This window comes from Pyxicephalus adspersus, chromosome 4 (assembly GCF_032062135.1).
Source record: "Pyxicephalus adspersus chromosome 4, UCB_Pads_2.0, whole genome shotgun sequence".
Lineage (NCBI taxonomy): Eukaryota > Metazoa > Chordata > Amphibia > Anura > Pyxicephalidae > Pyxicephalus > Pyxicephalus adspersus.
Genome location: NC_092861.1, coordinates 37,421,199 through 37,448,293, shown reverse-complemented (window position 1 = coordinate 37,448,293; position 27,095 = coordinate 37,421,199). Strand labels below are relative to the sequence as shown.

At 35.8% G+C, this 27,095-nt stretch overlaps 3 protein-coding genes across 3 annotated transcripts in view; 2 read left to right on the top strand and 1 right to left on the bottom strand.

Moving 5' to 3' along the window:
* Positions 1-1,135, bottom strand: part of LOC140328357 (glutathione hydrolase-like YwrD proenzyme) — a 31,848-nt gene extending 30,713 nt beyond the window's left edge. Inside the window, exon 1 of the mRNA XM_072407887.1 lies at positions 102-1,135. Within this exon, the coding sequence (XP_072263988.1) occupies positions 102-201 (100 nt within the window). The 5' untranslated portion in view covers positions 202-1,135. The remainder of the gene's footprint in view (positions 1-101) is intronic.
* A 6,965-nt stretch (positions 1,136-8,100) lies between these two features.
* LOC140328355 (transmembrane 4 L6 family member 4-like) lies at positions 8,101-17,429 on the top strand. The gene is made up of 5 exons (XM_072407884.1): positions 8,101-8,392; positions 9,733-9,822; positions 11,121-11,257; positions 12,102-12,324; positions 16,705-17,429. The coding sequence occupies exons 1-5, from the start codon at positions 8,219-8,221 to the stop codon at positions 16,720-16,722; spliced, it is 642 nt and encodes a 213-aa protein (XP_072263985.1). The 5' UTR covers positions 8,101-8,218; the 3' UTR covers positions 16,723-17,429.
* A 1,570-nt stretch (positions 17,430-18,999) lies between these two features.
* Positions 19,000-26,725, top strand: LOC140328356 (transmembrane 4 L6 family member 4-like). Its single transcript, XM_072407885.1, has 5 exons — positions 19,000-19,383; positions 22,684-22,773; positions 23,177-23,313; positions 23,664-23,850; positions 25,372-26,725. Exons 1-5 carry the CDS (start codon positions 19,210-19,212, stop codon positions 25,387-25,389), a joined length of 606 nt encoding a protein of 201 aa, XP_072263986.1. The 5' UTR covers positions 19,000-19,209; the 3' UTR covers positions 25,390-26,725.
* The last annotated feature ends 370 nt before the right edge of the window (positions 26,726-27,095 follow it).

Here is a 27,095-nt window from a genome sequence, read left to right as displayed (position 1 = left end):
TCTGTATCTGTCTGTCATTTGCAACTGCTAATTAATGTACAGCGCTGTGTAGTATGTTGGCACTATATTTATCCTGTTTTATAATAATATAATATTATTACCTAAACCAATGCCTGTTGCAAGTGGTTGGCTGGATGCCACACAACCTCCAGTGCACACAATGGGAGATCTCCTAGAGATAAACTCCAGTGTAGAAGCCATTTGATGAATGTATAGAAGGTAAAGTCTGGAAAAAAAAATGATACAATTGTATTATTACGACTTATGATCTATTATCTTGAATTAAACTGAATGCACTCAACCAATATCACAAGCCAATGCAAATAAAGTTCCCAAGTGATGACAAACACTGTTCCATTGCTTTTACTATGTAAAAAAAAGGATTGTATGATGTCACCAACTATCATGACCAGGAAAAACTGATTGCTGTATCCTTCACTGCAGAGACCAAGATCATGTGATTGCAGCTATTTCTGCTGTTAGTCTTTCACCTACAATTATTAGTGTTCACACTGAACAAATACCCTCAATCTATTTTCCTGGAATAGCAGAAGGCAGATGAAGGATAGGAAGAAACTTTGTTTAGGAAGGGACATTATAAAAGTGTTAACATGAACTCATCCAGAAAGACAAAGCACGAGTCAGGGAACTATAATCTTTAGATGGAGAGGTCAGCAATGGCAGCCCACAGATTTCTGATGGTATATTTTTTTGGTATAATCCTTTTATTCTTGTCCCATGCTGACAACACCTAAAAATTATTAGAGGGCAAATATTACAATTTTCACAAATTCTACCTTTAGGCATGGAGGAATGTTCATGAAAAATTTTAGCTTTGAATAGAGAAAGGTTAAAACAACCGTTATTTTTTTTTTCTTTTTACTTTCTGTATACCAATGGGAAATTTCCTTTCACATCCTATTCTACGCAGAGGAAATTAGCAGACATCTCCCAAAGTAAAGAGAATCTCATTTTTAGACATCTGAACAAATGTGCCAATTGGAAGACCCCTTGGGGACTACATTAGAAATATCTTTATAAACTTTAAGTTTGTTAGCAGTTACCACTAGAACTATACAACAGGGACGCTTTGTTAAGCTGCGTACACACTTGCAATTTTTGTCGTTGGAAAGGATCTTTTACGATCCTTTCCAACGACAAGGGACTGCACGATGCATGAACGGTGCTGTACATACAGCACCGTTCATGCTCTATGGAGATCGTCCGTGGATCCGGCAGGACGGTCGTTCGGACGATGGACGACACCGACTGTACACACGGCAGATTTTCACCCGATATTTGGCCGATGCCGATTATCGGGCGATAAAAATCTGCCGTGTGTACGTAACTTAAGAGAGTGGGTGAGCGCTTTTACCCTCTAAACGGAAACAAAGAAAAACGTTTTTAATAATATGGTAAAGGGTATATATGCATTATGTACAACTTTAGCTTTTTGGTTGAAACAAGAAAAAAAAAAGTTTTTTTTAAACCAAAAACAACATCTATGTTTAGATGTATGTTAACCAATATGTTTGTTCTTTTTTATAATTAAGAAAAAATATCATTAATGAATTTTACAATGTGTGTATAAAGATTCAGCGTTTTGAAGTACAGTACCAAAAAACTCCCACCAAAAAAGCACATGTTAGAAATACTCATGTTTAAAATTGATTTAGGAGTCTGGTACAATTGGCTGGAAATACTCCCTCTCATTTAACAAAAAGAATATTAAACAAGAAGGAAGAAACTAGTTCCCAAAGTTGAATCTGCACTCCGGAATCTCCTGCCTGAATTACAAGTCACAGAGCTGCACTCACATACAAGTCACGTGATATAACTCATACCAACAGGCATGTAATATGTTACCGATACACTATGTAGGTGATCATGTGATGTGACGAATACGTTTCTGTACAATGCAAGTAGTTTCACTTACAGCGTGCAGATCAGGGAGGAAACATAGTTCAGAGTACTTCTATTATCATGTAGGACTGCTCTATTCAACTCAGAATCAACCCAGCTGTAAGTGCAAACAGCAGGCTAACAATTGCAGCCAAATAATTGCTCACACATTTGAATCGTTAATGTTCTATACCTGAATTTAGTCACTATGTGCCTAACTAATTGTTGAACAAAACACATTTATATATACTGACTTACCAGCCTTAAAGTAATGTACATTGAACCTTGGCTCTTATGGAAAAGAGGCGGCCTGCTAACAGGAAACACGTAATTACCATCTTTTATGGTTATACAAGTATTTCTTGTAACTGGCAGCTTTGTCTGCTAATCGGTGAAGTTCGCATTATTCAAAGCTCAGGGTCAATAACCAAGGAAGATTTTCTGTCTGGGGATTGTTCTGTCATACCAAGACAGTGATAAACATAGACATAACAGAGATAATCACATATTTCAGGTCTTGTCTGTGCATATATTTGTCCTTGGAAATTCCATTTTTTAAATTTTTTTTTAGTTTTCTTTTCTCTACTGGGAATACATTTGTCCTTTGGTCATGATGAAGGCCAGCCACCTAATAACAGCTTGTGGGCTTGGCAGTAGCCTTCTGAGTTTCTTTGTTGAGAACTATCAGGGAACACTCAAGGAGTGCCATTATCAGATTATTTCTTTCTAGAATTGTTGATTTTTTTCCAGGGGTTACATGGAAGGAGAAAAGAAAGGGTCTGATTTGTGAACCCTTCATGTTTGCTTATACTGTTTCATCTTCAAGTTTTGTAAATTACCATCACAATCAATCAGGAGGTGACCTGAGTGACCTGGGCACTTAGAGGTATAGAAGTGCACCCCCAACTACCCTGCTGCAGTGTCTCCTATTATCTAATGTGCCTTAGTGACCTCCTGTGGCCCTCATGTCCCCCGAGTATCTCCTATGACCTAGAGAGTTTTTGTTTGCCTCCTCTGATTCCCACATACCTTCCTGCTGCTTCGCCAGTTACTGACTCCAGTTTCTGTGCCCTCCCCAATCTTTATTTTGCCAACCACTTTGAGATTATCTGTCATCCTGTTACCTCACTTTTTTGCTGCCTGCTCTGGTGTGTCTGAAGGGCTGCAACCCAAGGTGGGATTATAGCCAGCATAATACACTTAAAGTTACACCTAATTTATAATAATTTAAATAAGTAGGAGAGCGACTGCTGCTGAATTTTACTTGGCCATGGCTTGTTTTATCAATTTCAAATAAATTGGCAGCCCAGCCACCACAACTCGAGCTTTAATATTTAAAATCACCACAAGTCAGCAGTGTCAATCCCCATGGCTGCCACCAACCCTAATTTGATCGCAGACTGCAGTCCAAGATTAAATATGTTAAGGCCAATATCAGACAAATGTACAGAATCAGACCTATAAATACTAGGCAAACCACCCTCAAGATCCACATGTCAATATAAAAGGCAATGAAATTGAGGCAAACATTTAGAAAGCTGCTGATTCAATCGTCTCCTTGTCTTCTCAAAACAATAAAGGGAAGGGCATTCCAGCCATACCAACCTAGGCACAACTTCGGAGAATACTACATGAAGGGCAGGAACAGATAACTGAAGATTTTAGATGTCAAGCTGAATAGAAAAGATGGTATCCAGGGTTTCCATGTAGCCAATATTGCTGCCACCCAAATGGACCACAAGAACGGAAGGTGAAAGCCAGAAACTCAAACAAGAATTAAAAATAAGAGAAAACTTCGTCCATCTCATACCACCTCTTCCTAAACAAGAAAACTGGTGCTCTGTGTAAACTCTGATACTCATTCTGTGACAGGCCCAAAGGATGAAGGAATGTCCTATAATCCAAACAATTGCTTTTCGTCATGAAATAGAGGATGCACACAAAGGTCAGGTCTGAAAACAACTAGACAGCCAATCACCTATCCTGCAAATCTCAGTGGCCAAAAAACCCAACACATCTGCTTCAGTAGCAGCTCTGACTCTAAAAGAATGGGAGGAGATGCGAACATACTCCAAACGCAGCACATTTATGTAAAACAGAAGCAAATTGGCAGAAACTATCTTCAGGAGCTTCTTCACCCTTTAGGTTTGGAGTCATTGCCCCTGATTCATCAATAAAATCCGCGCTCGCTGGAAGCGCGAAAGTACTTCATAAATATGTCATCTCACAGTAGTATGAATTGTAAAAAATTCTCACCAAGCATTTGTGATCTAATTAAAATATCATTGTCGTTTGTCTTGGTTACTTTTTTACGAACGATTTTTTGCCCAATCGATCGTTCGTCGTTCGATTGGAACGATAAAAATTGGAAGTGTGTACGCACCTTAACTTCTTAACTGTCATTGTTTTAAAAAAAGATTACACTGGTTTATTTGGAAATAAAATGTAGACATTTGTAAGCACCACATCATATAGACAGATACTATAAAACATGATACATTCTTTTGTTTTGTATTATTTATTTGTAGGTACAGTGAAGCAGGTGACTGACACCATCCCCGTATCACATGTTTTCTCTTACCAAGGTTTTACTGCCCTCCATCAGATTTATAGTCATGTGAAAAAAATATATTATCAGTGACCTTTAAATGACTGTGATAAGCATAAACAGAACACCAGAGAATACTTCTATTACATTATTTAATAGTTTCATGTATAACATGTAACAATTCATAATTTCTCTTTGTAACAATAAAATAGTATATAGTATACGTAAACAAATGAGTATACAGTATCAAAAAATGAAATGTATTGTAAATAATTTATCTCTAATATATTATGTTTAGTTCACCATGACATGGTTTGCATCCAAACATATCACTGAATCATTGGCGTAGGAAAGGAATCACAACTTACAATGTATACAGTGTTATTGCCATCAACAATTCCTAATGTAGTAAGAATCAAAAAATGTGGCAGGTATTATATGTAAATGGATGGTGTATGAGCAAGAGATTTGATCATCCATTTTGGTGGTTCCATTGAAAAATGTAATGTATCTATCCAAAACAATTAAGTGTGAGTGAAGCAAAAATTTAGGAAAAAAATTTGAAAAAATCCCTACAGAAAAGGAATATGCTATACAATCATGAAAACAAATTACTCCTGGGGTGAAAAAAATCCAAAATGGGGAGGCAATGCTGCCAGTTAAATTTACAGTGCAAGTGAAAATGTGATTATTTAGAAACCGCATCTTTCAAAAAACTCAATTAAATAAAAGCATTTAGGTAATATGGAACAGGACACCTCATTTGCTGACTTGGCTTTATCTATCAAACCTCAATTTATTATTTCAAACAGAAATACTCAAGGTGTGGATCAGGCGTGAGCAAAGTTCACAATAAATTCTTCAATAAAATGAAGAGCTTTCTGATTATAGGACAAATGCTTTTTCCTTTGTTTTTACCAGCTTTCAATCTACCGGTTTTGAACTACTTGGACTCGTTGTTAATATATAACTAAACCCAAAAATAAAGCTTATAAGTCCGTATGTGGCTTCTTTTTTTTCCTGTATCTTTACTTTGAGATTTTGTGTGTTATACACTTTAGTTGACATTTATAATTGCACATCAGATAAAGTCTTATGAAAAAGTGCATCTCATAGAAAAGTTTGACTTTTGTAACATATTTGACCAGACCCTAAATAGTTCTTCACTCATGCCTACAGATAAAAGATGATAACCTTCAACGTGATACACAAATTTATACTGCAGGGGAAAAAATCTATACCTAATACTTCCAGGACTGGCAACCCCAAAAATGTGGCAAGACAGTTGACAGACAAAATATAAGCAAGATTGCACCAATTAAAAAAAACAGAAAAAAGCACTTGCTGTTCAAAATGAACTAATGTTTCCTTTTTAAGAATACACAATGAGGAAGGTCATTATTGCAAAAGGGGAAAGGAGATGTTCCTTCTGCAAGAGTCCCTCCTACCTGTCTGATCGCTCTGGCTTCAAGTTGCTACTGCACATGCGTAGCATCAGCTTTTGGTTGCCTTGATGATCATATACTTCTTCCCCATAACACTGTTACACTTAAATTCTTTACAAATTTCCAACCAAAATGTATATTACAGAATAGGATATTGCATTTAAACAACACAAACAGAGTTATCTAGAATAATTGAGTTCTGGGGAATGTTTTCATTGTTAATTCTCTGTGAACTCCTCCACATTTGTACACATTTCATCTTCTAGTTATAAATTAATTGAGCAGCCTTTACTTCAGGTCCTATTAAAAGTCCTTCTTCCCATAGTGTATACCTTGATGAAATTCTTAATAAACAACAAACAGATTTTCAGTCTTCATAGAGACTAGGTTTTCATAATATTTTAGGAACATGAGTATCTAATCAACAGCAGCAACTACAGCAGAACCCCAATCTTATTCATTTCAGTTTCAGTTCCAGCTTTAGCAGCAACACAAGGTGTTAGGTCCACTTTGTGGCAGTTAGGCAGTTAGAAACTGGCCAGTAGTTCACTGTGACTGCCCTTGCTCTCATTGATGCACAAATGACTTGCCAATGACTCTCATTGGGAAGAACACAGGTGATACAGCAGTGTAAATATGGCCAGAAGCAGAACATTTGCAAAAGGGGGGAATTGTCTAAAATATATTAGAGAAAAAGGGTGTAGGCAGGTGCTTTTTTACAGCAGTTAAGAGACCATAGATGATACATTAGTGTAAATTGGACAATTTAGTTTTTTTTTTTTTTTTTTTAACAAAGACTTTGCTCATATTTACTAGACAGGTAAAGTACAGGCTTTACTATATTTAATATACAGCAAAAGATACAGCAGTGAAACATTTTTTGGCTGCAGGACGTGTTTAATTAGAGATAATGGACCCAATTTTTTAAAGCTCTTCAAGACTGGAGACCACTATCATCGAGTAATCCAGCAAACCTGGAGTGGATTTATTAAAAATTATTTGCTATTAGTTGGCAAATGTTTTCAATCCTGGACCAGATCCATTTCAGGTTTCCATGTTATCCTATGATAGTCTACCTTCTCAAGTTTTGGAGAGCTTTATTAAATCAGGACCAGTATGCTAAACTGGTGTATGTCTAACTTTTATTTTATCTATGGGAATATATTAAATGCAAGTATTATAACGGGGGATGGTTTAGTTTATTAGTAAAAAAGAATGCTCTATTATAGGTAACACAAATGTAAAAAAGGCCTTATTAACATCAAATATAAATAAATAAATAAACATAAAAAATGAACATACCACTAAAACAATGTCCCAGGGAAGGTTTTCAACAAATACTAATAAGCAGTTTAACCGAAAATAAACAGCCTATTGACATACATTAATAAAACATAACTTTAAAACAAAAAAAACAAACAAAAAATACACCTATGGAATATAAATGACTCCTGAACTAAAATCAACCACAAAAGCCCTCAATGAGCACAAATAAAAAGACAACAAGGGGGTTCCATAAAACTTATCAATCACAATTAAAATACAGTTTTCACCCTTATCTCTAACTTTGTCATTTGTCAGCTTTTCCTATCCTTTCCCTACAGTAGCTTTCAGTAAAATAATGGGGAATATCCACAAACCTTATTATTGACCCTTCTAAGCCTGCATAGCCATAGTTTAAATGCCATGCAGTCCATTAAGATTTATCTCAGGCACAAAAATTTGCTAGATTCCCACGTGAAAGGACGAAACCCATAAAAGTAGCAAGCCCAAACCTCCTTCCTAATAGAAATATCTCAGATCAAACAAGGCAAATCCACAAGAAGAAATTGGTTGAAAGCTACATTTGAGGATATAAAAGGTTCTAAACTTTATTTACAGATTTTCTTTGTACTTTGGAATTTCCAAAATAAGTGTTTCCTGTGACTTAAGTTCATAAAGTAAAAGTATTTCAATTTTTTTTTTTCAATGGCTCTGGTTTGTTGATTCTTGGCTTTTGACGTAGCATTATATATTTAATTTGTATGAAAAACAATAGCCAATGTCACTGTCTTGGATGTTTGAGTAGAATATTAACAGGGGTTATTAGTTGCTATGACAAACTATTGCTCAGAGCATTATCTCATAGGATTTTATCCACAGGCTGTGCGACATATAAATTGCCAGGTCACCATAAAACCACAGTCAATAGCGCACTGTTCAATAGTGGATGACAGTACACTGGACTGTCTCTTACAGGACAGTGACATTTTATAAGATAGCAAATTTTAAATACACACAAATATATATATATATATAGAATAGTTACTTGTTAAGGTCAAAGATGTGCACGGGAGGTTGTGCCAAGTGCCTGGGCATTACACTCATTCCTTTGGCTGTTTTGTGTTTACTGGCCAATATCTTATTGTTTTTCCCTGCTGGAAAGGTTGCAAAAAGCAATGATCACATAACGAAAGAAGTTTTCTATCTAGGTGGACTCTTGGGATCTGGAGTGCTGGTGAGTAAAGCACAATATACCATATATGTAAACTGGTAATCTTTTGTTAGATGTAAGCCATTTTATGGGAGAGTATTTTAGGAGTCTTTCTGAAATAAAGAAGATTTCATTTGAAGAGCTATGTAGCAGTTGTGTTCTCAATGCATAACAATCTTCACACAATTTGTCATCTAACAATAACAATAACATGGTGACAACTAAACAAACTATTAGGTCCATGCAACTGACTATGGGCTCAGTTCATAAAACATATCTAAAACTGTATTTCTATTAGGATAGTTATTTATTATTTTACAGTTCACTTTAAACTGTTCTTGCATGGATAAAATGATGTTACCACTCTCATTTCATTTATTTTTAAAGTTGTCATTTGAAGAAAATAGAAAACTGAGATTTTTGAAATGTGGATAAGAGAGATGTTGGATGTTGATAAGAGATAAATCATAAGTTCTTTAAGCTTTGTACACACCTCGCTCAAGGCAAACAATCGTGTACTGCTAAATGACTGATCCAGGAATGACTGCCGTGCACTCCTATGGAGCAGAGAACAGCTGGATTCAGTTTGCTCATCCCTCCCATCTCTACTGAACAGAACAGTGCTATTTGTACAGAGATAGTTTGTTCATCTGTCAGTGACATGTCTGATGACCATCTGTATGGGCCTTTAGGACTAAAAAATTTGAATGCGGCTAACCACAGTTGGTGCAACATGTTTTCTAACATGAGTCTCTAATTATGCCTAAATACATCAGAGGTTGGACAATTGGGTATCCAGCAAATTAGCAGGTCAATGCAAACAAGGTAGGGAGATGTGGACCACATCAATTGAATATGTTACTTTAATTTCAAAAGTGATTTTTTTTTCCAGATCTAGAGCTTTATTAAAATACTTCCTGTGAACCTGATCAGGAAGCCAGACAACAGTAACGATCATCAACAAACACAGGACAATTGCATGTAGACAGGAGGTGGCTAAAGGAGGCTGGAGGATAACACAGCACAGTGTAAAAAAGTTGAAAACAGTTTTTTACTTAAGGAATTTTAGTTGTTATATACAGTACACAGAGCAAACAAAATGTGGGCTTTACATTAGTTGTCGGGTAGTTGGAGAACTGACAATGGTGAGCAACAGGGTTATCACTTGGTAAATGGCAGTATGAACTACTCTAAAACACTCACAAACTAGTTACAATATAACTACACAGTAACAATTGGAGTTTAAACATCTCCTATGATAATGCACAGCCCATTGTGTACCAATATATACTAAAAAAGAATCGCTTACAAATTATAATATATACTATAATATAATAAAACTCTAATTTTTTTTTTTTATATAGATGATTTTCCCTGCACTGGTGTTTTTAGGTATGAAAAAAAATGACTGCTGTGGGTGCTGTGGCAATGAAAGCTGTGGAAAGAGATTTGCAGTAAGTACCTGCAATAAAAGGAGCAATTTCTTGTCCTTCCTATTAGCTCAGTGTTCAGTATATAGAATTATTATTTTCCGAGTCGGCAGGCACAAAATCCATTGACTTACGTATATGAATATAAGTGGTTTGCTGGAGGGAGTTATCTAGGCATACAGTCTGAAATAATCCTTGAGACAAATTATGTAATATGTCCAGTTGGATGCTAAAGATAGATGACTTCTTGTAGTAAAGCGGCATACACACGTGCAATAATGACTAGCACTCCACGATGCATGAACAAGTGCTGTACATACAGTACCGTTCTGCTCTATGCAGAGGGGAGGGTGAGAGCGACCGTGCCGCACCCTGCTGTGCGCTCTCCCCCTTACCTTGAATTATGATCCTTAATTGTCCATAGTCCATGGATCCGCCAGGACGGTTGTTCGGACGATGGACGACTAGCACCATCAGATTACTCATTACTTTTCAAAGTCCTTAGTCATGTCATTAACTGTCCATCAAAAAGGCTCACAATCTAATGTCCCTTCCAAAGTCATATATCATTATTACAGTCAAAGGTAAATTGTGGGGCAAAATCCAATTAACCTAACCGCATGTTTTTGGAATGTGGGAGGAAACTGAAGAAAACCCCTGCAATCACACTTCAAACTCCATGCAGAGAGTGTCCTGCCCGAAATTCGAATCTGGGACGATGCTGCTCACGTAATAGTGCAGATGAAAGTTTAGTTGAGGTTAGGTTTCAAAAAAAAGGTTCATTTATGGTTTAATTCTAGGGTTGCAGTTGTCGGTTGAGGAAGTAATAGAGTTAGGAATGAAGATAGAAATAAGTGTTAGGAACAGGGATGGTGAGGGTGACATAGTTATAGTTCTAATTAATTTTAGTAATTGGGTTTTCCAGTAAAGACTGGGTTCACATAATTTATGTTCATGGGTTTAGCTGGAAGAAAACCACTGAAAGAAGAACAAGTCATCACAAATCCATAGACCCAATCACTGAATGATAAGCTTGAGGAATGCTTTAGATATTTTTAGACTTATGATTATTTTTCTTAATTATAACTGGAAACAACAAATAGAAAATTAATAGGACTTTGGAATACATAGGACATGGTTCCTGAACAGGACAGGGTGGGGCTTAAACCTCACCCTTCAAAATGCTATGTATTCGATAATAATACCTTTTTTCTACAACCTAGTTATTTTTATTGATTAAATGATTTACCAAATAATACTTTTGCTATTTGTCAGTAAAAAGCCAGATAAATATCTTAGTTTTCATTTTTCTTTCCCCGCAGAGTTTTTCTTCTATCCTATTTGCTGCTATAGGATTTGTTGGAGCTGGGTACAATTTTATCATTTCTGCAGTGGCTATCAATAAAGGACCAATATGTTATTTGGGATCAGACCGTTGGGATTATGCCTTTAATAATGGGTAGGTCTAAAAACTATTGTTCATATAAGTAAAGATAAATGTAAATAAATAAAAATTATAGTAACATTACAAAATATACATATATTTATTTCTTTTATATCATAGACATGATAAATAAGGAATGTTATTTTTAGCAATTGTAACAAAGGATAGACACATGACTAAAAGAGCAACACATTTTTGGAGAAACAAATATCAATTTAGGAGAAAGAAAGGCTTTTACTGGTTAGCTACTAGATTCATACAAACCAAAAATATGTATGAGACATATTTATGTACCAACTTATACACAAAATATAAATATATATACACACACAATAAACATATATACTTCTATCTAAAATATGATACAGTAGCTCACCCTCAGACTTTTTTTGTGTAGCTTTTTCATACTTATCCACTACTGATTACCCTCATATGATGCCCCCATTATACTCCAAAACACGGAATGCACAGTCTTTAATATTCAGCTACCACAAAGCCATTGTGTAGTGAAGCTTCTTAGCATTCAGAGACCACCAGCTTCAGTAATTTGTTGGCCCCTCTTATTCATACATCACTATCATCCCTCAAATCATCATAATTAGACTTTACCATCAACCTTTACTCATGAATGTTATAAGAGTTTTTAATTGAATCCAAAGAATCCAATTGAATCTGTAAATTTTCGTTAAAAGTTGAGTGAATCTTGGGTAAAATATTTATAAGTAAACCTCTATAAAGCAATAACAATTAGATTAGAGGAGATAAGAGACTAATATCTACACCTTTATTGCATTAATGTATGTGGAATTGTTTTTGTGTGAAATAAGGCTGTATTTTTATATCTGACATTTTTTTGAAGGGATTACCTTGGAAACCACACTTTATGGCAAGAATGCCAAGTATATCAGGATGCAGATGGTAAAAACAAAGTAGACACAGACGTCATTATCACCTGGAATCTGACCCTCTTCTCAATGCTTCTGATCATGGGTGGGGTACAAGCTGTACTCTGCGCTATACAAGCCATCAATGGTTTAATTGGGACAATCTGTGGGGATTGCAAATGCTGCGGGTGCTGCGGGGTAAGTTATCTTCCTTTCTAGCAATATGTATTTCCATTACAAAATATCTGCATATTTTCAAAATTCTTTACACATAAAAGTTATGCAGCCAAACCTAAAAGTAAAGGTTGTAAACAGGTAAAAAAATAAATAAATAAAACACACTCATGTACTGGACAGGAGAATTTGCGCTTCCAGCCATACTCATTTTAAGCATGTTATAACAGATTGACATTCCCTAGATTTGTATTGTTTATTCATAAAGGTTTCTTCTGAAGATCATGCTACTTAATATATCAGCAATATAGGCAGAGTTTTTATCAATAGTATCAGAATCCATTATTTTTTCCACCAATAGTTAAAACACACAATATAATAATAAATACTAAATTGTAAAAAGAATGGACTTGATTTATTAAAGCTCCCCACAGCTGGAGAGGATACACTTTCATTAGTGAAGCTGGATGATCCAGCAACCTGGAATGGATCTAGGATTCCAGGTTTGCTGGATAACCCAGCTTCACTGATGAAAAGGTATCCTCTCCAGCCTTGGAGCACTTTAAAAAATCAGGTCTAATGTATAAAATGCTACAAGTAGGAGAATCCAGTTTCTCAATATTCCTAGGCTAATTTCAGCCCATTAAAAACGGTTGACATTTAAATGAATAGGTTCATTCATTCACATTTTTTTTGGGGGGAGCGTTTGCTTGCGGTAAAATTGCTGCAGGTTTTTTCAGATGCATGTAGCATCCAAAAATGGTTAACTCTTGCAACCGCTTACAAAAATGACAAATTCATTTTAAAGAAAAACAGCACTACTGTCAACTCCAAGGATAAGCCTTTACTGGCTTTTGAAAAAACCTAGCTGTAACCCCCTAGCTGTAAAACACCTAAAAAGACTAATATTCATGGTTCACTATAATAACCTCTTCAACATAGTATATAAACAAATATTGAATGTTAAATAACAAAAAATGTTAAATAAATAGTTAATTAAATAAATGTTAAATAACAAATCCAGTATCTCAGCTAAATACAGGATTCACAAAAATGTTTGGCGCCTATTTTACTTGACAAAGGATCTGTGACCTAGTGTGCATACTCTTGTAATCTACATAATCGCAGGGCCCTATTTTTTAGCATAGTATTAAGGGGGTGAAACTTTTTTCACTTCTTGCTGCCTCTGCTGATATCTACCCTAAGCTTTTCTCCGGTAATCCTTCCTAGGTACCCCCCTTCACTTCCATTTAGCTCAATAAGGTAGCATATGGCAACTCTTTCACACAAAGGCACCTTTGGAAATAGTGGTAATCTTTGTAATCTTTGTGAGCATTCCAATTGAGAGATTTAGTAAGAATTACATAGAAATACAGACTTGACACAGCAGCTGAATATCCTCAGTGTCTGTCTGCAGCAAATACAACAAACCAGAAAATAGATCTACTCAAATCAATTTATAACTAGAAGGGGCAAGGTGCATGTGGGAAGAGTAAATCACTAAATATTACAAACATTCCCTGGCTCCTAATCCAGCTAGCTAAAAAAACTACAAACTGTTCCTGAATCTCGGCCAGGACACTATCTGCATGGAGTTTGCAGGTTCTCCCCATGTTTAGGTAATTGACTCCCCCCCCCCCAAAAAAAAATGACCTTAGACTGCACTAAAGACATTTGACTGAGGTAGGGGCATAGATTGTCGGCTAGGGGCAGCTAGTGACATTATGGACTTTATAAAGCACTGCGTAATATGTTGACCCTATATAAATACTGTCTAATAATAATTTATAGGTTGAAAATTATTAGATTTTTTTGCACACCTTTGCTTAAGCAAATTCAGTTTCAGTTTATTCCCAATTACTAACTAAAGCAAATTCAGTTTGAAGTCAATCCCAAATTACTAACTAAGCTTTTTCACAAGCCTAACGTAAAACTTTACAAGATTACCACCAAAAATTTTTCAAAGTTGCCCAGGGAATGACAAGGTCTGGAGGGAGGGGGGCATATGCCTCCTGGACCTAAAAATATGCTGTTTAGCTGGTGGCCCTGAGTGAAGATATATAAGAATTGAAATGTTGATCAGAATAGGACCCACAGCCCGAAATATTTGGTGGAATTTATTATTATTATTATTATTATTATTACTACACAGTATTTCTCAAGCATCGACATATTATGCATCGCTTTACAAAGTCCAGAGTTATGTCACATTAAAAACTATATCTGCCCTCCATTCAGACACGGTTACAGCATTTAGCAAAAGAAAATCCTCTAGCACCTTTGAAGCTCTGAGGTTCCATATAATAGGATACCAAAAAGTGCAACAGAAGCTGATGTAAAATCTGAATCAGTATATAATAAAATGGCAAATTCATTTTGTTTGCCTATCCCTGTCCCCAGGGCAAATGCCTCTATTCCTTCCTTGCTTCTGCCCCAGTGTTATGCCATGGCAGTGACTAACCATTACATCTGCCCACCGGAGGACCACCAGAACACACCTGCATGTCTCAGTGAGTGTCCTCCACTCAATAACAGATCCCTTCAAAAAGCATTCAGGATACTATACTCTGCCTCTTTTACACTGGGTGTTACCTTAAGAAAAACAAACACATGAAAATACTGCCTAAGGTTAGTTCCATGAATCAAATGCCACCCAATGATCCAGCACTGGCTAGGCTCCACTCCTAAGTCTGTCCTCTACACTAATCACCACTTAAGCAGAATTTCTCTGCTATATCTACCCATTAGTGCCATGACCCTGGAAAGATCATCTGTTATTCTTTTTTTTATACTTACACATGGTAATAAAAAAAGTAATTACATAATATACTTTTGGGTATTTTAAATATTTGTTTTCTGTAATCCAAAATATCAATCACACTTTTATATTGTACCAACCTGATTACCATTTTACCTGTGTCCAAGGACTATTTCCTTAACTGAACATTTTACCTTTATCCCTTTACTTATGGGCATATGGTGGTGCAGTCAAATAATTTAATGACCACAAGTGATCTTGATCCTATGTATACAACACCCTGTAAAGCAGCCATGATAGAAACCAAAATTCATTAGAATGAAGTTTACTTATAGTAACTTAACAAATGAAATAGCCAAGACACAGCTTCATTAATGCTTTAATAGCTGGGTTTCAGAAGTTTTGTTGTTCTTTGTGAATCTAATCTTCTACCCAAATATTATGAGTATCACTGTTACAGAGTATACCATGGTTTCCTCCATGGAGAAAGTTTGAAAGGCTGTATTCTCTGTAACTATGTTTCCTGACATAACAAAAAATAAATACCAAACCTATTACTAAGGAGATCCTGTTTGTGCTCTTTAACAGGTACATACTGATTTTATATAAAGAAAACAGAAGGTAGAAGTAAGCTACTTGATAGTCATTCCTTTTTTTGTAGAAATGTCCCACCTATAATGAAACTTTTATGGAGGCAAATATGAGGTCTGCAATTGCTGACCCTAATTTAAAAACGCAACATGCTGTAAATGAGGTTCAAAACATGCCCCAGTCTCATTATTATAAACCAGGTATATATTTCAAGATAAGGAACTATGAAGGCATTGTAGCTAAGTCATTAGCATGGCAGTGAGAATAATACCATTCTATGAAAAGGTCAATGGCAGTTTCCGTACTTTCCCTATAACAATAATTTTAGGTACTTTTTATAAAAGACATTTCTTTCTATTCTTATCAATATCCTATTCCTATTTTTAACAATCTGCAGTATATGAAAAACTGTAAACTTTCCTGCACCAGTATTGACCACAAATTAATTAATTCAAAATCTTTGATTTGTTTAGTGGCAGTGTACCTATATAATAGGTGCTACCTTTAAAAGGTGAATTTGCCAGATTTAGAGGGTCAATTTGTTTAGATATACTTCAATTATTGTTTGACTTGAGCACTTTAACACGCTAGCTTCAAACTTTAGAATGTTGCCAGAGTGTGAAAATCTATTTAGAGTTTGTTCATGGTCGTCTTCTCTGGTAGTATTACCATAGGGTACCTACATGTAAAGCGCTGCTGGGGTTTTGTGTTTTATGGTACTCGTGGAAGACCAGTTAACATTGATGATACCTCAAGCGGAGGAGGCCAGATTACTTTGGGTGATATTCTTTTTCTTAAAAAAAGAGAGTTGTTAAATTCCTACAAAATGTTCTGGCTTACAATGTCACAAAAGAGAAGAGTGAGAAAAACAGCTAATGGTGTACTTTTTATATAGTTTTGGTTTTCTGTGCTCCTTCATTTTACTTGTCTACATTGTTCTTACTTGACAACTAATTTTCACCAACTTTGCCTTCTATTTCTGCCCATTGGTTCCATATTTTAGAAACATACATTTATATCTTGACAATAACAAAAAAATCTTTTCTTTCACTCAGAATGACGGACCTGTCTAAATCCCGATGTATTTCTGGATTACATAACTCGTGCCTTAAGTACAAATATTATAAACAAGGAAGAAAATGGAGCCAGATTATGGATGAAGAGCCTGCATGACTCTGACTAAATGTTATGTACAACCCTAAAAAACCTTGTGACTTTGTAAACAATGTATTTCATATTCAAATTACATCTTATCTATATTTATTTTGCACTAGAATAGTCATTGCTAACAATGAGGCCCTCAGCTTCCTTTAATACTGCTGAGCAAACTCTAGGGGCTTAATTTATAAAACAGTGAATCAAACATTCCCCCAAACATTATCTCCTAGGAATCTTTCAAGTCCATGTATTTCAATGGGAGTATTTGATTCCCACCAGGGAATGTCAGGTTCTCTGTTTTTTAGATAGAGCCCTAGGCAGCTACTTTTAAAAATGGCTGTCTGATCACCTACATATTACATTGCCCATAACTTGCATTTAGCAACCTAATTTATATCATGTCAATAAAGCCTTTACCATTATTTTTATTAAAAGTGTATTGTCTATTTTATGGAAATGTTATTTTAGCTTTAATGAATATTTGTTAATTTCTATAAGAGCTTGGAAAACTGATTATCCTATGGTCTGATGGTGCTTTTGCCATAATAAAAAGCACTAAAATAGTAAAAATCATGAGATTAAAAAATATATTTATGTTATTAAATTTTTCAATCAAATGAAAGTGTATGTAGGTTGAGTGCTCCTATCAGGTTTTTGCTGTGTTCCTGAAGAGATTCACCCCCCTATTTTGATTTTCCCATACGGATACCTGTTCCATTCTTCCAATTATAGGTTTCTAACAGGATTATTCCCTAAAGCTATGTATACACATTATAAAATCACTGCCCAAGAGGAATGGTTGTGCATGTCTCTGGAAAGAATGTGACGTGTACAGCGGTGGCTTGACTTAGTTCATGGATCCCTCACGGCGGATGATTGGGAATGACCACTATGCATAACAAAGGATCAAGGCTTGTGCACTCATCCTCACCCCTCCCCTCTCCATGGAACAGAACGTATGTTGTGTGTATATACCAAGTCAAACTGCACTTCTGATGCCACATAATGGTTTATCCTCCTAGGTGGCTCAATGGTGATTTAAGGACTAGCACTGACTGAGGACCCAGCATGTATCCTAATAGTAAAAGCTCCACATGGTTGTATAATATTTTATCTTAAAACTTCAGGAAATGTTTTTTTTTTTTTTATTTTTATTCAAAGAAAAGACAGGATCAATACAGTTTTACTAAGTAATAGTCTTAAAACCAGTAGCGCAGTTCACATAGTGTAATACAATGCCATGACATTAGGCACAGAGGGTGAGAAGGGGAAAAGTCCTGTACCGATATTCAATCTAAGGGTTCCAGGTAAATTTGAATGCATGGGGGTGTCCTTGAGAGTGCAGGTAAGTTTGTCATTAACCATTATGCAGTTGAGTTTTGTTGACAACAATGTTACAAGGAAAATGTTAGGCGATTACCAGCTGCTAACAGCATATAATACCTTTTTAGGGTAAAATTTCAGGAAATGTTTTATGGCCTCAATATATGGACTAAAATGTTGTAAGCTGAAATGATCACTGTAACGTTAAGTACCAAAGTGCTATATTTGAGCGCTGGGGGTCCCAGGTTCGAATTTCAGCCAGGACACTACCTGCATGGAGTTTTCAGGTTCTCCCCGTGTTTGCACGGGTTTCCTCCACGTACTCTGGTTTCCTCCTACATTCCAAAAACTTGCAGTTAGGTTAATTGGCTTCCCCCAATTTGACCTTAGACGGTGTTATTGACATATGACTATGATAGGGACATTAGATTGTGAGCTTGGGGGACAAGTAGTGACATGACTGGACTTTGTACACCGCTGCCTAATATGTCTGCGCTATATACTGTATAATATTAATAATATTTTTTTCCAGCAATACATAGATATGGCACTCCATGGACAATATGTAGCTCATTGAAAGATTGTGTGAGTTTGACTCACTGTTTAATTTGAGTTTGACATTTCGGCCTTAGACATTTTTGTCCGTGACCGAGTAAAAGGAGAAAGCAGTCCCTCACAAAATTCCATCCAATAGTTAATTATTCATGAAGGTTATGGGTAGCTGAAAAAGGTTGTGAATGTTGAAATTTTGGGCTGAACAAGGGAGGCATTTTGCTATCTGTTTCAGGGAGGGAAAGGCAGATCAATGAAAATTTAGCATTCTATTAGGTAGAATATTAACAGAGACATTTAGTTGTCAAGGTACAAAGTGAAGTTTTTACATACGTAATCTAATTTATGGGACCTCATTGGCTGCGGACATATAAATAGTCAGGTCACTGTGAAATCAAAGCCTGGAGACCATCATAGCAGCTGGCTAGTTACAATGTGCCTTTGAAGAATTCTTCTACATTGGATGTGATCATCTGGAACACTCCAGACTTTTGTATAAATTTGAAGCAACTGGTATTTTCGACAATATGTGCTCTGGAAGCTGCGCTAAATGTCTGGGCATTGCCCTGATTCCACTAGCTGTTCTCTGCATCCTAGCCAATATCCTGCTGTTTTTCCCTGGAGGAAAAGTCGCTGACAACAATGGACATATATCTGATGAAGTCTGGTATTTTGGGGGAATTCTAGGATCCGGAGTATTGGTAAGAGATAAGATACATGGAGTTCACAAATGCCAATATATATATGTAATGTGTTCAGTCTGATTTACAAAATTATTTACAAAATGAGTCTAGGCTTCAAAGTAATAAATCACTCTGTAAAGGGAATTTTCACTTAGCCTAATGAATGCAATGAAAATGTAGTTTGCAAAGAATACTCACATTCAACTTTTTTCTGTAAGCAGTTTATAATACTTTAGTAAACCAACCACAATGTGCCTGATTTATTAACTCTCCATTAACCTGGAATGGATTCTTATACGTACTTTGCTATTTGTTAGCAAACATTTCAATCCTGGACCAGATTCATTCCAGGTTTGCTGATGAAAGTGTATTTTCTCTAGCCTTGGGAAACTTTCCAGATAGACTCCTTACAGTAGCACTGGGCTTTTAGGAACTCTTCTGAGCAGTATATGTGTAACCTGCTATTTGATCAAACATTTTATAGTAATAGTGATAGTGATAATAAACACAACATGTTTTAATTAAAAAAAAGTAGTTTATGCATATTTTGACCTCAGTTTTGCAAATGAAGGATTAGCTGATCCATCCGGACTGTGTGCAAAATTTCAAGTTATTGATTCACAGAAGTTTCCTTATATTCAACCCTGAATATATCATGTCCATGATAAAGGTTGTACAAATAAAGAATCAGTTTTGTCAGTGGCAGGGAACATAACATATCTACATTTGTAGTGCATAGTAAAATAATCTGTCAAAATAGTTTGATTTCATTGATTTTGAATAAGAAAGCACCCCCCCGAAGAAGTGTACAAATTTGAACAGGTCTTTATATATGTTCAAATACAGAGTCAAAATACTGTTGCCTGTTCTTGAGGTGCGTACACACTTCCAATTTTTATCGTTCCAATCGAACGACGAACGATCGATTGGGCAAAAAATCGTTCGTAAAAAAGTAACCAACGACGCCGACGAACGAGGAAACTCGTTGGAAACGAACGACCGGACCGGCGGATCGGATTGGACGACGATCGTTGAACATCGTTCTTGTGTACGGTCGTTCGTTGATCGTCCATGTTCAGAGCATGCGTGATGAACGAACGTCCGTTCACTTTCCTGTCGTGCACGTAGTTCCTCTATCGCTTAAACGATCGTATCTATTGTGTGTACAATATCTACGAACGATCGTGTCGTTATCTCTATGTGCAGGATCGGTGCTATACGATCGTTCGTATATATCGTGCAGGATCGTTCGTCGTTTTCCAACGATAATAATTGGAAGTGTGTACGTAGCTTTGGTCCCAGGCTACAATCAGGTAGACTTTTCATTGCTAATGACAATAGACCTATAACACAAAGAACAGGAATTTACTTGTGGTTACACAATGTGGATATTATTTGTAAAGTAAGCAGCCCGATAGACATCTTGGTTAGATCCTTTTTAATGCTCCATGAAAAAATAAAAAATATGAGGTATTTTAATTTTTGGCACTACTCCCACATATGGGACATATGAACATTTGTTTAATTATCTATACTGCAAGAGGTGCCTCTGCTCCAATACTAGTATGTAACTTTGGGTAACTCTAAAGCTGCTCTCATCCAAGCCTTTCCTCCATTTTTTTTACTGTTTTACAGTATATTTATTGATTATTTATTTTTTCGATAGTTTAAAAGTAACCTGTAAGGTTACCTGCCAACTGTCACAGCCCCAAAGCTATGGATTCCATTAAAAGACTTCCAGAAGCAGGCCTGTTTAGGAGCAGAGCAATACATATACATTATTCTGTATCATGGCATGTCTGCCCTAGAACAACCACCACCTATTGATGATGGGCAATGCTATTAAGAGGTGGGAATTAAGACTGTACTGGAAAAAAAAATTGTCAGGTCTCCTTTAACTTGACAACCATAAGATAACTATAAGTGGATACACAACAGTGGAGAAAGCTATATCTGCTCATGGCCAAACAAGTTATATGATCAATAACAAGGTCCTACCAAGAATCAAATATGGGGAGTGCTATTGGTGACTTTTGTAGGTGCAAACTTATATTCTGCCATACTGATCCTGGAAGCATGTGCATATCAGATAGCTGGATGCAAGTTTCTTTCAGGTCAATGACTCAATAGGTGACAATGCAAGGGCAAGGCTCTTCAACAGCAAATAAAGAAGGGCAGGGTGCTTTATATGCTTGTTCTGACAGCATCTATTTAAATTGCATAATACTTTTACAGCTGCAGGGAAAAAAACCCTAAAGATGTTTAATGACAAAATTATTAGAATCTTTTATCGAAATGTAATTTTTCTTCCCAATAAAATTAAAAAGGTAAGTGCACAATGTTCTTTAAACAATGTTCTTGCTTCAAATTACAACATACTCCTATTTTTTTTTAAAATAAAAAGGCATTCAGAGTTCAGGTACATATTAATGTTAAATTCAAAGACCTAAGCTGTACTCTATCATCTGCCAATGTTAGTTTCTAAGATGGCTTTAGGAGACTGGCCACTGTTTGCTTTAAATCAGAAGTGCAGTCTGTCTAAAATGTATTAAATTCCTATTTCCTTATTGCCCATATAGTTATCATACCTACCATTGTCCCAAAGTACTGTAATCTGTGTAAAAACACTACACCCCCTGGATTATACAATACAATGCTATAGGCAGCCATATTGCATGGGTAGGTCATATTCTCTTTAGAAGATGTGCTGTACAAGTAACAAATAAGTTGTTTTGTTCTTGCTGTCATTTTATCCGGCATAATCCTCCTGGTATGTTTTCACTGCAATTAGAAGTTTATCCCCTACTTTCCAACATAATGTTCTTTGCTGGGATCTAGATCCAGCACACTTCTCTGTTATCCACACGCACCTCTGTTAAACCAATCTGATTACCCCTTTCAAATAGATATTTTTGGAAAAATGCTTGTATTCCCAGAAATAATATTTATGTGACAAACCCACATAAACAGAGATGAAGTTTTGACAAATTATCCACTTAAAACTGAAAGGAAGAGGGGTTGGGATTCTCTGTATCCACCTGAATACACAAATCCTAAAATAAGGACCTACATAGGAAAAAATGTCAGTAAGCTCATGTAATATTGGCTGGTATTTTTCTTTAACAGCTTAGTTACTAAAATTATGAACAATTTTACTTATTTATATAACTCTCTTATTGTGTACATTTCCCGTATCAACATACAAAAGTAAAAGCAATGTGGAAATTTTATAAATCGCCCAAATGTCAATGATCTAAAAGCTTGTTTGTTCAAAGATCAGCCATTATGTAACAAAAATGTACCATAAATTTGCTTTAGATGGTGTTTCCAGCTTTGGTTTTTCTTGGACTGAAGAACAATGACTGCTGCGGCTGTTGCGGCAATGAGAAATGTGGAAGGAGATTTGCGGTAAGGCATTAAACAAATATATGTAATTTAATGTTCAGTATGCTGTGTGCTAGTTACCTCTTAGTTCTTTTGGAATCAGAAGCCAAAACCAATATGAATCCCTAATAAATAAGTGCCTGAATGTTTTATTTACTTACCTAAAGAGGTTAGTTGCCTTTCTGTTACTCTGAACCATTGGTCTTAGTCCTCTTGGGGTCATTGTCCTGGAGATGATGAAGTCCTAGTTAAGCCACCACATTTGCCCTCATATGTGTTTCAGGTCAATGCCCCAAGGTATAGCAATCTATGTATCACAATGATAGCAGCCTGAAAGCTTGCATATTGTTCTGTGGAATAAAAAGGACAGTGTGTGATTAGACTTGTAGTAAGGAACTTTAACCATATACATGTTCTTTTTTTTCAGATGTTTTCTTCTATTCTTTTTGCTGCCATTGGGTTTGTGGGAGCAGGCTACAGCTTCATAATAGCTGTAGTTGGCATACACAAGGGTCCCAAATGTGATATAGGCTATGGAAACTGGACATATGCTTTTGACGGAGGGTAAGTAAATATGTTGGAGGAGTCAAAGCAATCATTTACAAAAAATGAATGTTAAGTTTAGGATGTTTTGGTTTGACCTATCAGTAATACAGAAAAAAACTTTTTTAAAATAAATGTAACATGAATATCTTATTTTAAATGCTTTCAGGATAGACATGAAGGATAAATGCATCACATTCTTGTGGGCCAGACATACATACCCATTACAACTTTATGTACCTTTTTTTTTTATATTATATCTTACTAAAAGACATGCCTTTCTAGTTATATATACCATTCCAAGTACATGAAATTAAATGTTTTTGTTTTTCAAATACTACAATATATAATAACAATTATGTTTTATAAAGAAACTACCTGGGAAACCCAAAAATATGGAATACTTGTGTTGCACCTCCTGAAGTAGTTCCATGGAACCTGACCCTTTTCAGTTTGCTGCTCATAATGAGTTCAGTCCAGGCTGTTCTCTGTGCTATCCAAGCTATTAATGGCATTCTTGGAACGTTTTGCGGAGATTGCAAGTCTGGATGTTGTGGGGTAAGCTGAATCATTATTCATTATATTGGTGTGAACAGCTAGTTATCTGTGACAGATTAGCATTGCATAACATTTATATATCATGCTACAATCCAATGATTATTTGTAATTAAGTAAGTCGTTTTTTAAGATGAATATAGTTTCTAAAGCAGATCTTCCCTAAGAAAATGACCTGCTAACAATAAAATCTGTCCTTTTCTTACAGCCTAAATAAGTTATATTAAAAGTAATTTATATTTCTGATGTGATGTGCCAAGTCCTACCCAGTGCATGCAGTGATTTTCCTTGGCATCAATAAGAAAATAATTCTTCTGTCTTCCTGGTACTCTGTTTAGGTTTGGTATTATCAAACTCCACACTGAATGTGTTTCTAGTTTCATGAGGCTTCAGTAGTTAAAAAAAAAAAAGAATGAAGACATAGCCTATCTCTTTGTAATCTACCTATTTCAATATTTTAACTCCACAATATGATTACAAGGAATGCAAATATATTCATATATATTAACCTGACATTCAGCAAACATTCTCTGGTGGAGAGGCAATCACTGACATTGAAAACACATTTACCTGAAACATTTTCTACCACAGAATGTGTACAGAATGTCAGATTAATTATATGTAAAGCTTTAATATATTTACTAACTAGTGCATTTAAGTAAATACAGATGGATCCAAATGATTTACTACAGAGAAAAAAGTTAAAACATTAAAATGTACAGGAAGCCAGCGTTATTACCTCCAATAACCTCCAACTTAATACCTCCAATAAATCAGAGATTTGTTAGTTGAACATAACTATTGATATGAAGGTAAACCCCAGAATAAACATCAAGGTCAAATAGACAGAAAGTTTGATGAACCTGAGGCTGCCCAGGGACCTTCGGGTCCTAAGTTAACAGTAGAGAGGTGAACACAATAGGAATCCCCATGTGTCACGTAAACCAGCTAATCTCCAAAAACTTCATTTTTAGGCTTCCAATGAGAGCAGATACATTTTTGTTGCTTGAGATTAACATTCACAAACATATAGGATCTGTAAAGCTGTCCTCTGATATTGCCTATTGATCCTGCTGTATCAGTAAATAATTGTCAGGAACAACTGCCTTTATTTACAAAAGGGAAGGATACAGCAATGTGCTTCCTGATCATTCTCCACCTCTTCTCTCCATGTACAACGTTCATTCCTTCTATCGTCCATGGAATAGATTGCTTCCAGTGAAAGTTATTTTTTGTGTGTTCTAGGTCTTAGTTTAGGACCAATGGGTCTCATACACATGGTCACTTAAGTGTGTGCCTTGCCATGTTAAAATATTTTCATATTTCAATATCCAACTAGTTGATGAACACTTTTCTGCACTAAATAATAATAGAGGTTTTAGAATAACCTCCTGTTAGAATAACTGTTAGTATACCACTGAACTAAGTAGACAGCCATTTAAAACCTACTTTCTTGTTTTTAGTGTAATAATAAAAATTATTTTCAGTATCATAACCTTACAAACTTTCTTGATTCCCACACAGGGAGAGGGCACAGTTTAACATTAGCATCATGAAGATTCCTTGTTCAAGAATCAACTAATTATCAACCCGTTAAGGAATGAAGAGCCCAGCAACAGCTCTGACTATTTTTGTATTGTGTACTTAACTGTAAAATAATGTTCTAATATTCTTATTGTAAAGTTCTAGAACCTCTAAAAGCCCAGCACCACCCTTCTCAGCCCCCGTGGGTAAATCTACAATGGTATAAATAGTCCAAGTATGGACTATTGTGTTGTTGGTATGGACTTTTGTAATGTTGTACCTTCCTTTTCTGGTAACAAGTGTGATGTTAGTATTATTATCTTTTCTGATATTTATTTGCAAAGATATTGATGTTGGTAATTAGGTACTTTATTTTTGGCATGTTTTGCTATAAGACTTCATGTGTGTATTTATGTATATAAACGTCATCAATGTAACAAGAAAGAATTAGACCACATGCAGATGTGTCACGTCTTCTTTCAGACACACCAGCCCTAAATTAATAAAGCTCTCCAAGGTTGGAAAAGATACACTTTCATCAGTGAAGATGGGTGATCCAGCAAACCTGGAATAGATCTCGTCCAGGGTTGAAAACATTTACTAACAAATAGCAAATGACTTTTTAGGCAACCCATTCGAGGTTTGCTGGATCACCCAGCTTCGCTGATGAAAAGGTATCCTCTCCAGCCTTGGAGAACTTTAACAAATCAGCCCCAGAGAACTAATACAATACCTAAAGTCCCAGAAATAGATATAAAGTCAGATAGGCATTGTACTAACTTCCCTTTTCATTTCCCTACCTTCACTTTCTTATTATAATAGTTGGTCAGGGTCTAAATATGACAGTGCAATTCTAGTATGCACCAGAGTAAGACCTTGTACATTCAGTATCCCGCATTCAGTAATATAATTAGTCAGATACAGCCAACCTTATCCTTTGCAATTCAAGTATATGTAAAAACAGGGTCAGACAAAGGAAAGTGCAAAGGTCACTACTGCATGAGGGCCCCTGACCCTCCTCCGCCAACAGTCAGTTCAGCAGAGGGGCCCAGTTCGTCACAGGGGGACATTGTTGGCTACATCCACCACTGTGTGAAAATATTTGTGCAATGGTGAAGCTTGTATGCCAATACAGAGCTCTAAAGATAAAGTACAGGAAGCATTTTACTAAAGGAAAATGGTAACTATAGAGTGGGGAAATGACACACGATTGTTGTTTGTAAGTATAATCATCATGGTTCATGCCGTAATGAGGGGTTGTATTTAACTATGGAAACCAAAGACAACCAGATCAGTTCAGTTTACTCACTGCTCTTTGTTTTATTGCTTTTTTGAATAAAAATACTGGAAAAATGTTGGTGGTCAGAATCCTTTTTTCTTTTCCTTAGCTTTTTCTTTTTTATAGCTGGTCTATATATTTACTCATGGCAAACAAATTTTAAAGACTGTGTTTTCTAGATTTAATTTTTTTTAAATTAATTAAATGATGACTACGAGTACACATAGGCAAGGTGTGATTAGCAGCTGGTTGTATGAAAACTGCATCCAGGAAAACAAAAACTGCCGTGTTCCTACTGCTGACAGTCTGCATCATATACATAATCTTGCATTTTGCCCATAGCTTTATTTAAAAAAAATATATATATTAAAAGAAAATTACTTCCAAACTACTAACAGCAAAATTGAGAGCCAACAACTTGGCCCACCAAAATGTTGCTTGAATG